The 15,542-nt window shown below is 37.8% G+C and overlaps 1 protein-coding gene across 3 annotated transcripts in view; it reads right to left on the reverse strand.

Moving 5' to 3' along the window:
- Positions 1-15,542, reverse strand: part of LOC106510491 (uncharacterized) — an 883,709-nt gene that overhangs the window by 49,060 nt on the left and 819,107 nt on the right. The window contains exon 6 of one of the 3 annotated variants that reach the window (XM_084960197.1): positions 5,792-5,915. In XM_084960197.1, the coding sequence (XP_084816323.1) occupies positions 5,881-5,915 (35 nt within the window). In that variant the 3' untranslated portion in view covers positions 5,792-5,880. Of the gene's footprint in view, positions 1-2,958; positions 5,916-15,542 lie in introns of those variants that run through there. The other 2 variants (XR_014805817.1, XR_014805816.1) reach the window with 2 other exon arrangements.

Below are 15,542 nucleotides of genomic sequence, written 5' to 3' on the forward strand. Positions count from 1 at the left end.
GATTGGATTTTGATGAAGAATCCCCTCCTGGCTTGCAGGCAGCTGTCTTCTTATTGTGTCCTCACCCCTTTAAGAGAGAACTCTGGTCCCTTTCTGTTCTTATAAGGACACTAATCCCATCATGGACTCCCACCTTCGTGATCTCATCTAAGTATAATGACTTCTTAAAGTCCCCACCTCCAAATTGCATCACATTGGAGCTTAGAACTTCAGCATATGAATTTCAAGGGAACACAGACATTCAGTCCATAACACCTTGCTTCCACGTTGGCAAACAATCAAGCTGTCTAAGCAAAGGTATGTTCAAAAGAGTGTAACTTGTATGGTGGTAATTTCAATAACATGACTTTTAAATCCTGTAGATCATTTTTGTCAGTGCAATTCTATGAGATAAAGTTGTTATTTGGTCTCACTTTGTTTTAAATGTAGTCTTTTTTTGGTCTTAGGCAGTTGTGCTAAAAACTATTTCATCCTGTTGTTGGTTAAGCCCTGCAGAATGCCTGTCTCTGTTTGGAAGCAAAAATGAGCAAATGAAAGGAACAATGCTAGGCATGATAATCATGACATATGTAGACAAAGTACTTCATGCAAGACACATAGCTACCAAATATCAATATGCCTATCATAGAATAAATGAATCTGTTTTGCCTCATTATCACTTTATGCAGAATCTAAACACAGAAAAAAGCAATATTCATAGTTGGAAAAAAATTAATATAATAGAGGAATGGTGATAGTCAATGGGATTTACCTGATGACCAAAAAGAATATGTGTCAAAGATGAATGGACAAAGAAGATGATACACACACACACACAGTGGAATATGACTGTGCCATAAAAAATAATGAAATAATGTCATTTGCAGCAACGTGGGTAGACCTAGGAGTTCCCGTTGTGGCACAGTGGTTAACAAATCTGTCTAGGAACCTTGAGGTTCGACCCCTGGCCTTGCTCAGTGGTTTAAGGACCCGGCGTTGCTGTGAGCTGTGGTGTAGGTTGCAGACATGGCTCGGATCCTGCATTACTGTGGCTCGTGCAGGCCGGCAGCTGAAGCTCCGATTTGACCCCTAGCCTGGGACCCTCCATATGCTGCGAGAGCGGCCCTAGAAATGGCAAAAAGACAAAAAAAAAAAAAAAAAAAAAAAGGGTAGACCTAGAGATTAGCATTCTAAGTAAAGTAAATTAGACAAAGATAAATGTCATGTGATAGTACTTACAGGTGAAACCTAAAAAAAAAAGTATACAAATGAACTTATCTTCAAAACAAAAATAGACTCATGGACGTAGAAAACAAAACTTATGGTTACCAAGGGGAAAAGGGGGAAGAGGGATAAATTAGGAGTTTGGGATTAACAGATACATAGTACTGTATACGAAATAAAAAAAAACAAAAAACAAAACAAGAACCTACTGTGTATCACAGGAAACTATTCCATGTCTTGTAATAACCTATAAGGCAAAAGAAATCTGAAAAAAATGTATGTCTACCTATTTATTATCTAGGTGACTGAATCACTTTGCTGTATACCAAAACACAACATTGTAAACCAACTAACTATACTTCAGTAATTTAAAAAAGGATATATGTCAGCTTATTGTTAACAAAAATTCCATTTTTATCATATTGACACTCAAAAGAGAATGAACTTAAATACTAAGATCATGATTTTGGTCACAAAATCCTGAGTAGATCAGCACACAGAATCTGAAATCCCGTTGATATCTGTAATGAGAATTTTTATTGTCAGTTGGGTGATTAAAGTGTTTAAGCCTTGTGAAAGCTGAAATGTGAAGAGTAAAATATCTGTGGACGTTAGCAGTGATGATTTTTACATCAGGATTAAACTGCCGGATAAACCGGTTTCTGAAAGAATTCAGAACAAATGATGTTGCAATAGTACATCAGTTTAGAAGGGTGTTTAGATTGAAGAAGAAGCAAAAAAAAAAAAAAAAGCATATTGACTGACGATTGAAGAGTTCAAGCTTGGAAACATTGATGTCTAACTTTTAAGTAGATGAACTCCACTGTGAAGACGTACAGAAAGAACCACTGACTGGGATCCAAATTCTCAGCACAGTCTTTCACTTGGAGAAGCTGAACTCAACTTTAAGCTTGTATTGAATTCACAGGCGCTTCAAGGGAGTTCACATTAGCACGACAGGGGGTAAAGCAAGATCAGATTGTGGCCTTTTAATGCTCTCTGTGTTCACTGCCTCAAAAGTCAGTGGGAATGCTCAGTGTGGAGAAACTCAATAGGAGCAATGAATAAGGAGAGTGTATCTGTATCTTTTTTGTCTGTGTGGCAGACTGAATTCCCATGTAATGAATGAGCTCATTTGTTATTTGGGGCTCATTATTGGAAAACATTGTGTAAGCAGATTATTAATAATTCAAAGTTTGCGACCTTTCAATAAACCCAAAAGTGCCCCTTTTATATCCCTGTCTTGAAATGTTTGGATAAGTCAGGGAATGAAAATAAATTGCTTATTTCCAACTTTTGTAGCACTGTGCACCTTATAAGCTGTGCCCTGAGTACTGCCCTTCAGAAAATACTACCTACTTCATAACATAGTCTTGAGTATCAGTGTAATAACATACAGCATCTACCTAGGTTACCAGAATGAAGAGACAGCTGAACAAATGCTACCTCCTTTCCTTTTGGCTTGAATTCGACATTTCTAATACCAGAAAAATGAAAATGTTTTCTTCAAAATCAGAGAGTAAAGCAACTTGAAAATTGATCAGTTTGATTTTTTAGTGCACCAATTTTAAGAAAAATAGCCGTAGAGTGTATTGTTAAAATTAAAGAAAAAATCTAAAATGGAGACATTTTTAGAATGTGGTCAGTTTGATGTGTCTATGCGAGGGTGGAAGTTTTAGGAAAGATTCCAAGGACTAATAAAAATATTGCATTTGGGAATCTCTTCCCAATGAAAATTTGGAAAAATAGTCAAACTTTTTTTTTCTGATCTTAATATTTGGAGAAACTATAGTCTAATGGTTATCAATTAATTTACATGGTGAAATGGCTCTTTTGTGGGCTGCAGTGAATAATGATACTATGTTAGCCTGTGTCATCTAGAAGCCAAGAATGGGAAAAATACTACAGTGCTGACACTGTGTTGGTAAGCCTCAAAACCAGAAGAATAAAGGTGATGAGAAAGAAACTGAGTCAAGAAAAGATGTGCATCTCTGTAGCGTCATGCCTTTGTATTCTGACTGCTTCCTCACAGAGAGTTTCAAGGATACATAACAGTTCGCTTAGTGGGTATGGTCATGTGACTTGTGTAACTTTGAAGGACTGTAAGAAAAAACCACACCTCACAGGGGTCTGTAAAGAGAGAAAGGAGTAGATTTATCTGTATGGCTGTATCCCAACCTGCCACATACCATTGGCCAAGATGTACTCAACAGAGAATGGAGTCCACTGCACTGAGTTGTATGCTGTGACCTTTGGGGGCCACTCATGACTGTGATTTGCATTCAAGTCTAAAAGTAATGAAGACAGTTCTGCACAGATAGAACCTGGCACATGGGGCCCAAAGGTTCATCTTTGGGAAACCCAGAATGAGGGTCCTTCACAGGTTGCCACCTTTTCTCAATTTCAGGGCCCTTGAATCAGAAATCTTTTCCCAGGACGCCAAAAGAAATATCTAGCAATTCATGTTATTGCATCGTTAGGTTCACCCAGAGTAATAAGCATTCATTTCTTGATAGCTTAGTGGTTGTTTTAAAAAAAATACATTTAAGGGAGTTTTCATTGTGGCTCAGCAGAAATGTATCTGACTAGTATCCACGAGGACACAGGTTCTATCCCTGGCCTCGCTCAGTGGGTTAAGGATCTACTGTTGCTGTGAGCTGTGGTGTAGGTCACAGACACAGCTCGGATCCCACATTGCTGTGGCTGTGGCTGTGGCACAGGCCAGCAGCTACAGCTCCAATTCGACCTTAGCCTGGGAACTTGCATATGCCAGGGGTGTGAGCCTAAAAAGCAAAAAATTAATAAATAAATTGAGGGAAAATCAAAAAGACAACTGATAGCATGGGAGAAAATATTTGCAAATGAAGCGACTGACAAGGGATTAATCTCCAAAATATATAAACAACCAACCACATCAAAAAATGGGGAGAAGATCTAAACAGACATTTCTCCAAAGAAGACATACAGATACCCCCAAAACACATGAAAAGATGCTCAACATCACTAACCATTAGAGAAATACAAATCAAAACTACTACAAGGTATCACTTTACACCAGCCAGAATGGCCATTAAAAAGTCTACAAACAATAAATGCTGGAGAAGGTGTGGAGAAAAGGGAACGCTCTTACACTGTTGGTGAGAATGTAAATTTGTGCAACCACTATGGAGAATGGTATAGACATTCCTTAAAAAGCTAAAAATAGAATTACAATAGGATCCAGCAGTCCCACTCCTGGGCATCTATCCAAATAAAACCATGACTCGAAAAGATACATGTATCCCAATATTCACTGCAGCACTATATACAATAGCCAAGACATGGAAGCATCCTAGATGTCCATCAACAGAGGAATGGATGAAGATGTGGCACATACATACAATGGAATATTACTCAGCCATAAAAAGAATGAAATAATGGCATTTGCAGCAACATGGCTGGACCTAGAAATTACCATACTAAGTGAAATTAGACAGAGACAAACATCATATGCTATCACGCATGTGGAATCTAAAAAACAGATACAAATGTGCTTCTTTGGAGAATAGAAACAGACTCAGACTTTGAAAAACTTATGGTTACCAAAAGGGCAGGTGGTGGGGAGAGAGGGGCAGACTGGGGGCTTGGACTGAAAACATTCTCAAATTAGGTTGTGATAATGGTTGTACAACTATAAGAGTAACAAAACTCATTGAATTGGTAAAAAAATATAAATTGAAGGAATATATAGCATTATAATTTTATCCCTAACTAATCACAATTAATTACTATAGGATGTGTGCTACAGTGTTTTAAGCTTTAGTATTAAGTAGCACACCACCATTCTCATTTGCTCTTCCACCCTGGTTTTCATGGCACTTTTGCAGCCCTAAGATGTCATCAAAAGATATCTGTCAAATAACCTCCCCTTCACTGGGAAACCTTTCCGTCCTCTCCAATCCAGGGCCCAGTCCTTTGGCTCTCCGCCTGGGGGCTTCCCTCATCCTTCAGGGCAGTGTTAAAAAAAAAAAAAGAGGAATATGGAATAATCTAATGTTTAAACCATGAACTACTTAGGATTTATAGTTTAGGGAATGTCTAACAGATGCCAGATACTGCTTAAAATTGTAACATGTCCTACTGGTCCCCTGTGTAGCCATGTAGGGGCTACAAAGAAGATGCTTAAAAAGTGTGAAGATGACAAAGAAGATGCTTAAAGAGTGTGAAACTGCCCTAGCACATAGCACGGGGACCTCAAGCGCCAGCAAAGGCAAAAGAAGCAGGTGGCACCTTATGAAATCAGGAGCTGGATTGTGGAATCTGAGGTAGCTCAAAAGTCCTGTGTCTTATTAGAATTCTTCCTACATTTTCAAATCAAAATTTTCAGAATCATCAAATAACCAAATAGACTATATATACAGCGCTGTGGAACAGGGACTGCTCTGGATCCCCTCTCCATAAAGTTAACAGAAAGATATCATTAAGCCTGATGTCCCTCATGTATGAAATGAGACTAAGTAGTAGACTCTCTCCTTCATGCATTTTCTGGGAGTATCAGTGAGCTATTTCTTTAAAGCACTTTGCACAATACCTGTCTCAGGGTGCTTACTCCATGACTGTTGTGCTGCTGCTGTCGACAGTGGTGCCTGAAGATGCAAGGAGCTCGATGTGTTTCACATTCAGCCCACTAATAGCATGTTAGATGCTTTCTTTTGAATTTGTAGTACCTTCACCTGGAATAGAGGCAAAATTATTCTAGGTAAGAAGCTAAATTGTAGGTTTTTGGAGAAGTTGACCCCTTTCCCGCATCTGCCTTAAACACATCAGTAAGTCATTAATAGTCTTATCTTGTGCTTCCAAAGTAGAGAATTTATACCTTAAGAAACAACTGGTGTATGTACATGTATGCATGTCAGTGAGATAATAGCGAAAGAGATAAGGGTTGGGAGTGAGGAAGGGACAGGGAAATGGAAAGAAAATCTAACATCCCTCTTTCTTAGTGGAACTCACTGAAAAATGTTTTACAGCAGTTCAAAAAGGAGCTGACACAAACCCAAAAGCAGCCATATAGAAACTTGCTGCTAATATAGTTGGATGATTTTGATCTACAAATTCACTTTTCTGAAAATATGAAAATCCCTTTTTTTTTCCTTTCTTTAATCCTGCATTCAAATGAAAGATTTCCCGATTACTTCCTTGGGAATGAAAATTTACTTCCTCATGGTCTTATTCCAGAGAAGTCTATCTGCAGAAGCAAAATGAACTGTAGGCAGGTTTAGCCATATTTATGTGCTTGCTTTATTTCTCTAATATATTACACATTTCGTTCTACTTGAATTATGGTGGTTTACGAATTTGTCTTTCTCCCTAGACTTGTAAGCCTGTTTTGGGCAGCAGTCTTTATTTTGTGTTCTTCTTGATTTAAGGAGATGACAATCTCAGAAAAATATTACTATATTTTTTTGATGTGTACCAGTTTACAAAGTGCTTACCTGTACGTGAGGTGGTTGACATTCTCCATTTGATATTACAGTCAATGGAATATGTGCTATTATTTCCATTTTATTGATGACATAACTGTGACTTATAGAAACCTTTCATAAATATAACAGAAGGGTTGTGATTCAAACTCAACTTTTTCCAGAATCCAAGTCCAGTGTAAATTTTGTTACACTTTATTTATCTCAACACATGTCCCAGCACTGTCATATAATACATATTCAGAAATGTATTTAAATATACACAGTAGACATTTAAAAAATTCCTTATAGTATTTTCTGAGAAAAAAAGGTTAAGTAATGTCTTTGAAGAAGAGACCATGTCTTCAGACGTGAATTCCCAATAATGACAAAGAAGATGCTTAAAGAGTGTGAAACTGCCCTAGCCTCTCCAGTGTTCACTTTGCCTGGGCCTAATTATACATGAAATATGCAAATCACAACTTTCTGAATGTACACAGATTCCACAAACAAACACAAGTGCATTTTCAAGAGCGACTTTAATTTTCCTTCTTTTCATCCTAATTGACAACATTCATGGAAGGAGCACAGTTTGAGCAGTAAAAAGTCAGGGAAATTAAATATGGAAACAGCCTGAACTGCATAATACATCCCCTCTTTCATTAAAAGAATGAAATACTGTCAGTGCCCTTTATACTTTTAATTAAGTGTGTCAGTATAATACTTAATTGAGAGAAATATGCAAATGATTGTTTCTTTATAAGGCCACAGCTAAATAAACACAGCACTCTGCCAGCATCCACCTCATTATATGTCTACGCAGAGTCTTCTGCAGATTAAGTTATCATAGGTGGTTCTTTTTACCTAGGAAGTTTTTCCTAAGGTTTTTGTGCTTAGGGATCTGTATCATAGATACTAGCAAGTTTACAGTTTTTTCCAGTATTATCAGGCAACACTTCTCTTGGAGAAGATTAATATGACAGATGCCGGTGGCCAGCCTATTCCATGTTTGTGATTGGGCTTCTCTAGAAGGTGACTAAGGGGAATAGATCTACCTGCCTTACCACTTCTTCTATCAGTCCAAACATGATTGGTTTAAACTTGTAGAAATGAATGCACTGTCTTTCTAGACTTAAAGAACAAGAAGACCTATGAGATACTGAAAGATTCTGAGGGCTAAAACAAACCTTGTTAAACTTCTAGTTTTAAGGATTGCTATGCCCAAACCACCTTGCAGGCAGGTACATAATGCAAACTCTCATACCTTCTACCACTTGCTCTCAAACAGCTTTTAGTCCACCCATGCTGTATTACTGACTCCTTTTGAATATTTGTATTTCTCTGCTTTTATCTTATGCATGTGCAATAGTCTTTAATTGATAATGTCTTTTCCTTTCTCTTCCTCTTGACATGGCACTTTTCCGTATAATTTAAACACCCTGTCTTCTCTGAAGGCTTCCTTGTTTCCTTCGGAGATTATTTGTGCCTTACTCTTAATGATTTCTTTAGTCCTTTATATTTAACCTCTGTGGTGTAAGTTATTATAATATGTTGCCATTAATTGGCTTTGTGATGCTATCCTCAACCCCATTACATCCACTGCAAAATTGTGATTTCTTTGCTATTCTGAACCTATTGCTATTTATCTTCTTTATGGTCCATTGCCCCCAGTCCCATGGAAACCTAATAGGCATTGTTGGCAGTTTAAAGTTTTGTGTGACACATTTATTGCTAAGTGTCTTAAGACATATTTTTGATAAGGATTGTAATAGGTATTGTTGGGGGAAATATTCAAATATTCATTGAGCAATATATTCAACAGGATTAAAGTGATTTTCTAAGTATGCAAAGGACTAAAGAAATATGCTTTGACCTTCAGTATTTTAAATAGCTGCTGGCAATTTAAAACATTCCCAACCATACCATCCATAATTACCCAACCTTTCGCTCACCCTGAAATGCTGTGTTCTGTGTGAATCTGATGAAGGTTAACTTGAAAGAAAAGTAGAAATTATTTATTCTCTGATTAGAAAATGATATATCTATTTATAATCTCATATAAAGACAAACCCCTCTGTTAATAGTTAATGTGAGTCATTATTTATGAATTATTTATTTTTTCTGCTTCTATGTAATGGGAATACCTATTCCATTATTTTCATGCTGAGATAGACATACTAGGTTCTGGAATGGAACTGATTTCTTGAGCCTGGAAGGGGCTCTCATTTCTGTGCCTGGTGTGTGCATTCTCTCAGCCTTGGCTGCCTCTCTCCATGTGTTTCCACCTGGACAACTGCATCTTGTCTGTCAGGGCTTGATAACCACTACTCTTTTCTTCAATGCCTTCTGACTGCCTCAGCTATTAAAATACATGCTCCTAATCTATGCCCCAACGCTATGCCCTTCACTCCTTGTTTTCATGCATGTATTACTGTTTCCATTCAACAAATATTTACTGAGAACCATGTTGGGTTCAATGGTTCTATGGTGGTTACGGGCACCTATGTCTTTCATGCTAGTGTCCAGTCTGGTTTAGGAATTTCTCTCACAGAACACAGTTCAGACAGTATTAATTGTGTTTGTCTCCCCTATTAGATTCCATTCTCTACCCTGGCATGGAGGATGCCCCTTCTATTGTATCCTGAGCACCTAAGGCCTGAGAAAGGAGGTATTCAGTAAATTTTTGCCTGAATAGTTAGCCCTAAAATTTTGCATTTATTTAATCTCATTGTCAATCCATTGGCCAGTAAAGATTTAGTCACCTACTCAATTTGCCGAGGTCCCAATAGGGTTGGAAATATGTTTTATATCTCCTTGAAGTGCCATATTCTGCATAAAATTGGAACTCACCAAGTGTTCTTTATTTAGTTGAAGGCCACTATGAATTTGTCTGTATGCCACAATTCATATGAATGAGTAGAATCACTGGTGAGATTGTCATGGATCATTATTTTTGAGTTCTAGGTACTTTTCACTGAGTATTTAATCACAACTTAGCCCTAATGAAGTCAGCCCTGTAAAAGCAAGGTCTTCTGTTCAGTGTCATGGCACGACTCTTAATATGAACAGTGCAGCTCCATGAGGTACATATGTATGTACAGGTTCTAATAACTTGGTTCCTCTTGTTAATATATCTTCCCATCATTTCTCTCTTGTTCCAGTAATTAATAAGGTCAAAAGCCATTTGAAGATTATTTTGAAGATACTGAAGATTCCCTCAAAATACATCTTTAATGGACAAGGGTGACACTATGCTTGTTTTGGAAACCAAGGGAACATCTATTCTAATGTTTACAGTAGAGCTCAGCGAGAAAGTGGTTGGATGGCTACTGGCACACAAAAGCCTTCTGGAGGGGAAAAAAAAGTCCCTTAACGTTCACTTGTCCAGTTACTTCCAAGTGAACACCATATGCTTAATACTAGAGAGAAAAGGCAATACAGAGAAAAATTGAAAGGAGACCTACAAAGCAACTGTTATTGAACTTAAAATGTGAAAGTTGATTCAATTATAGGTACATGCATTTTAATTTGCCAAGTAATTAAGGAATTAGAATCATCTCTCACCATTTATATACTTCACCTTAGAGATATATATATCTGTTGCAATTAACAAAAAGAGTTTTCAGCTCCTAGTTTAGCTAAAAATGACTGCTATTGTTTGATCTAAAATGAATCAAGGATGAGTTTTTCTACCATCTTATATATGAAAAAATTGAACCTTAAACAGGATTAACAGACACATGACTGGTAATACACGATGGTAGACAATATTTCTTGGCATACCTAATTCCCATTCTCTAACACTTTTTTATCCTTGCTGCCTCCATTTAAAAGGCTGGACAAGCTTATTATATACGATCATATATAGCCAGAGAAGGGTAACATATTTCTCCAGGATATTCATTAAAAATTCTGGAAGCTCCATTTTTCTTTTTCCAGATGTCTTTGGCTATTCTGGGTCTTTTGTGCTTCCAAACAAACTTTAAAATATTTTGTTCGAGTTCTGTGAAAAAGGTCCTTGGTTAATTTGATAGGAATTGCATTAAATCTGTAGATTGCCTTGGGTAATATAGTCATTTTGATAATACTGACTCTTCTAATCCAAGAGCATGGTGTGTCTATCCATCTATTTGTGTCATCTTTGATTTCTTTCATCAGCATCTTATAGTTTTCAGAGTACAGGTCTTTTGTCTCTCTTTTTTTTTTTGTCTTTTGTCTTTTGTTGTTGTTGTTGTTGTTGTTGTTGTTGCTATTTCTTGGGCCGCTCCGCGGCATATGGAGGTTCCCAGGCTAGGGGTTGAATCGGAGCTGTAGCCACTGGCCTACGCCAGAGCCACAGCAACGCGGGATCCGAGCCGCATCTGCAACCTACACCACAGCTCATGGCAACGCCGGATCCTTAACCCACTGAGCAAGGGCAGGAACCGAACCCACAACCTCATGGTTCCTAGTCGGATTCCTTAACCACTGCACCACGACGGGAACTCCTCTTTTGTCTCTTTAGGTAGGTTTACTCCTAGATATTTTATTCTTTTGGATGTGATGGTAAATGGGATTGCTTCCCTAATTTCTCTTTCTGATCTTTCATTGTTAGTGTATAGAAATGCTGTCGATTTCTATGTATTAATTTTGTATCCTGCGACTTTTCCAAATTCATTGATGAGCTCTTACAGTTTTCTGAGAGTCTTTAGGATTCTCTAGGTATAGTATCATATCATCTGCAAATAGTGATAGTTTTACTTCTTCTTTTCCAATTTGGATTCCTTTTATCTCTTTTACTTCTCTGATTGCTGTGGCTAGGACTTGCAGAACTATGTTGAAGAATAGTGGCGAGAGCAGACATCCTTGTCTTGTTCCTGATCTCAGTGGGAATTCTTTCAGCTTTTCACCATTGAGAATGATGTTCGCTGTGGGTTTGTCATATATGGCCTTTATTATGTTGAGGTAGGTTCCCTCTATGCCCACTTTCTGAAGTGTTTTTTATCAGAAATGGGTGTTGGATTTTGTCAAAGCCTTTTTCTGTGTCTATTGAGACGTTTTTATTCTTCAGTTTGTTAATATGGTGTATCACACTGATGGATTTGCGGATATTGAAGAACCCTTGCATCCCTGGGATAAATCCCACTTGATCATGATGTACAATCCTTTTAATGTGTTGTTGGATGTGGTTTGCTAGTATTTTGTTGATGATTTTTGCATCGATGTTCATCAGAGAAACTGGCCTGTAGTTTTCTTTCTTTTGTGGTATCTTTGTCTGGTTTTGGTATCAGGGTGATGGTGGCCTCATAAAATGAATTTAGGAGTATCCCTTCCTCTGCAATTTTTTGAAATAGTTTCAGAAGGATAGGTGTTAGCTCTTCTCTAAATGTTTGATAGAATTTGCCTGTGAAGGCATCTGGTCCTGGACTTTTGTTTGTTGTAAGTTTTTAAACCACAGTTTCAATTTCAGTTCTTGTGATTGGTCCATTCATCTTTTCTATTTCATCTTGGTTTAGTCTTGGAAGATTGTACCTTTCTAAGAATTTGTCCATTTCTTCTAGGTTTTCCATTTTATTGGCATATAGTTGCATATAGTAGTCTCTTATGATCCTTTGTATTTCTGTGATGTCCATTGTTACTTCTCCTTTTTCATTTTTAATTTTATTGATTTGAGTCCTCTCTCTTTTTTGCTTGATAAGTCTGGCTAAAGGTTTATCAATTTTGTTGATCTTTTCAAAGAACCAACTTTTTGTTTCATTGATCTTTTCTATGGTTTTCTTCATTTCTATTTCATTGATTTCTGCTCTGATCTTTATGATTTCTTTACTTCTACTAACTTTAGGTCTTGTCTGGTCTTCTCACCCTAGCTGGTTTAGATGTATAGTTAGCTTCTTTATTTGAGCTTTTTCTTGTTTCCTGAGGTGAGCTTGTATTGCTATAAACTTTCCTCTTAGAACGGCTCTTGCTGCATCCCATAGGTTTTGGAGTGTCGTATCTTCGTTGTCATTTGCTGCTAGGTATTTTTTAATTTCCTCTTTGATTTCTTCAGTGATCCATTGGTTGTTTAGTAGCATGTTGTTTACTCTCCATGTGTTTGTGTTTTTTGCAGTTTTTTTCTTGTTGTTGATTTCCAGTTGTATAGCATTGTGGTCGGAAAAGATGCTTGATATGATTTCAATTTTCTTAAAGTTACTGAGGTTTGATTTGTAGCTCAGAATGTGATCAATCTTAGAGAATGTTCCATGTGCACTTGATAAGAATGTGTGTTCTGTTGCTTTTGGATGGAATGTCCTATAAATATCTATTAAGTCCATCTGATCTAATGCTTCATTCAGGGCCTGTGTTTCCCCATTGATTTTCTGTCTGGATGATCTGTCCATTGCTATAAGTGGGGTGTTTTTTGTCTTTTTTTTTTTTTTTTTTTTTTTGCTATTTCTTTGGGCCGCTCCCATGGCATATGGAGGTTCCCAGGCTAGGGGTCCAATCAGAGCTGTAGCCACTGGCCTACGCCAGAGCCACAGCAATGCGGGATCCGAGCTGCATCTCCAACCTACACCACAGCTCACGGCAATGCTGGATCGTTAACCCACTGAGCAAGGGCAGGGACCGAACCCGCACCTCATGGTTCCTAGTCGGATTCGTTAACCGCTGCGCCACAACGGGAACTCCTGCTATAAGTGGGGTGTTAAAGTCCACTCCACTGTTATGGAGCTGGAGGAATCAGGCTCCTAGACTTCAGACCATACTACAAAGCAACAGTCGTCAAAACCATACGGTACTGGCACAAAGATAGAAATATAGATCAGTGGAACAAGATAGAAAGCTCAGAATTAAACCCATGCACCTACAGCCAACTAATCTATGACAAAGGAGGCAAGAATATGCAATGGAGAAAAGACAACCCCTTCAATAAGTGGTGCTGGGAAAACTGGACAGCCACATGGAAAAGAATGAAATTAGAACACTCCCTAACACCACACACAAAAATAAACTCAGAATGGATTAAAGACCTACATATAAGAACAGAGACTATAAAACGCTCAGAGGAAAACATAGGCCAAACACTCTCCTACAGAAACCACAGCAAAACCTTCTCAGATCCACCTCTTAGAGTAATGACAGTAAAAACAAAAATAAACAAATGGGACCTAATCAAACTTCAAACTTAAAAGTTCCTGCACAGCAAAGGAAATCCTAAACAAAATGAAAAGACAACCCACAGAATGGGAGAAAATCTTTGCAATTGAATTGACTGACAAGGGATTAATCTCCAAAATTTATAAACACCTCCTGCCACTCCATACCAAAAGAACAAACAACCCCATCAAAAAATGGGCAGAAGATCTAAACAGACAATTCTCCAAAGAAGACACATGGATGGCCAAAAAATACATGACAAGATGTTCAACATCACTCATTAGTAGAGAAATGCAAATCAAAACCACTATGAGGGACCACCTTACACCGGCCAGAATGGCCATCATCAAAAAGTCTACAAACAATAAATGTTGGAGAGGGTGTGGAGAAAAAGGAACACTGTTACACTGTTGGTGGGGTTGTAAATTGGTGCAACCACTGTGGAAAACAGTATGGAGATGCCTCAGAAAACTAAACATAGAACTACCATTTGATCCAGCAATCCCATTCCTGGGCATCTATCCAGAGAAAACCATGACTCGCAAAGACACATGTCCTCCAATGTTCATTGCAGCACTATTTGCAATAGCCAAGACATGGGAACAATGGCTAAATGTCCATCGACCGAGGAGTGGATCAAGAAGATGTGGTAGATATACACAATGGAATATTACTGAGCCATTAAAAGGAACGAAATACTGGCATTTTTAGCAACATGGATGGACCTAGAAATGATCATGCTAAGTGAAGTCAGTCATACAATGAGACAGCAACATCAAATGGTTTCACTGACATGTGGAATCTGAAAAAAGGACAGCATGAACTTCTTTGCAGAACAGATACTGACTCACAGACTTTGAAAAACTTATGGTTTCCAAAAGAGACAGTTTGGGGGGTGAGGATAGGTACTGGGGGTTTGGGATGGAAATGCTAGAAAATTGGGTTGTGATGATCATTGTACAAGTACAAATGTAATAAATTCATTGAGTAATAAAAAAAATTCTGGAATCAAATTTTTGAGTTTAAAGCCCATCTCACCCACTCACTAGCTCTGCAACTCTGGGCAAAAGATGACTTCTCTCCTTTTTCTATGGACTAGAGATAACCAGAGCATTTACCTCATCTGGTTACAGTGAATTGATATTCTAATGATTTATTATAAAAATATACTTAGAAGAATGCCTAGCATATAGTTAAGAGCTGTATGTGTATATGCTATTATCATCACTGTCATAATTTTGTTAATCTTGGAAAAGAAGGTAGAATTGGAAAGCTTTTACTTTCCTAATGAAATCAAAAGTTGTAGTTGGCACTATACTGTCTCCCAATTGCCAGCCATGAAACTGAAAATGATACCTGCAGTTGGAACAGATGGGATGGACATTATGAAAATATAAGCATTGAGAAAAAGCTCAAGAGAATTGGAAAGAAGCAAAATCTAAACCCAGACCAGTAGCCACCTCCCTCCCTCTAGGTGGTTAAACCACCATAATCAAGTTTTACATTAGCTGAAATCTAAAGCATATTTCACTGATATGCTCGTGGAGCTGATCTGACAGCTCAGTCTTCTTACTGCCAGAATTATGGAAAATGTTCTCTGTTTATCAAAGGGATCACAGAGATGGAGCACATTTTACGAAGTGTTTCAAACATAGCCTCTGGAACACTTAGATCTTTTCAGGTCAAAAGAGCTTGTCCCATGGTTAACATTATGTATTATCACACATTTCAGCTGTGGCATTAAGTTAATTGTCCACATCTTAACATGTGGAAAGAGTGACTTTA

The sequence above is a fragment of the Sus scrofa genome, chromosome 6 (assembly GCF_054392235.1).
Source record: "Sus scrofa isolate SSC_HxYL_T2T_F1_AM1 chromosome 6, Sscrofa_HxYL_maternal_Yorkshire_Landrace_v2.0, whole genome shotgun sequence".
NCBI lineage: Eukaryota > Metazoa > Chordata > Mammalia > Artiodactyla > Suidae > Sus > Sus scrofa.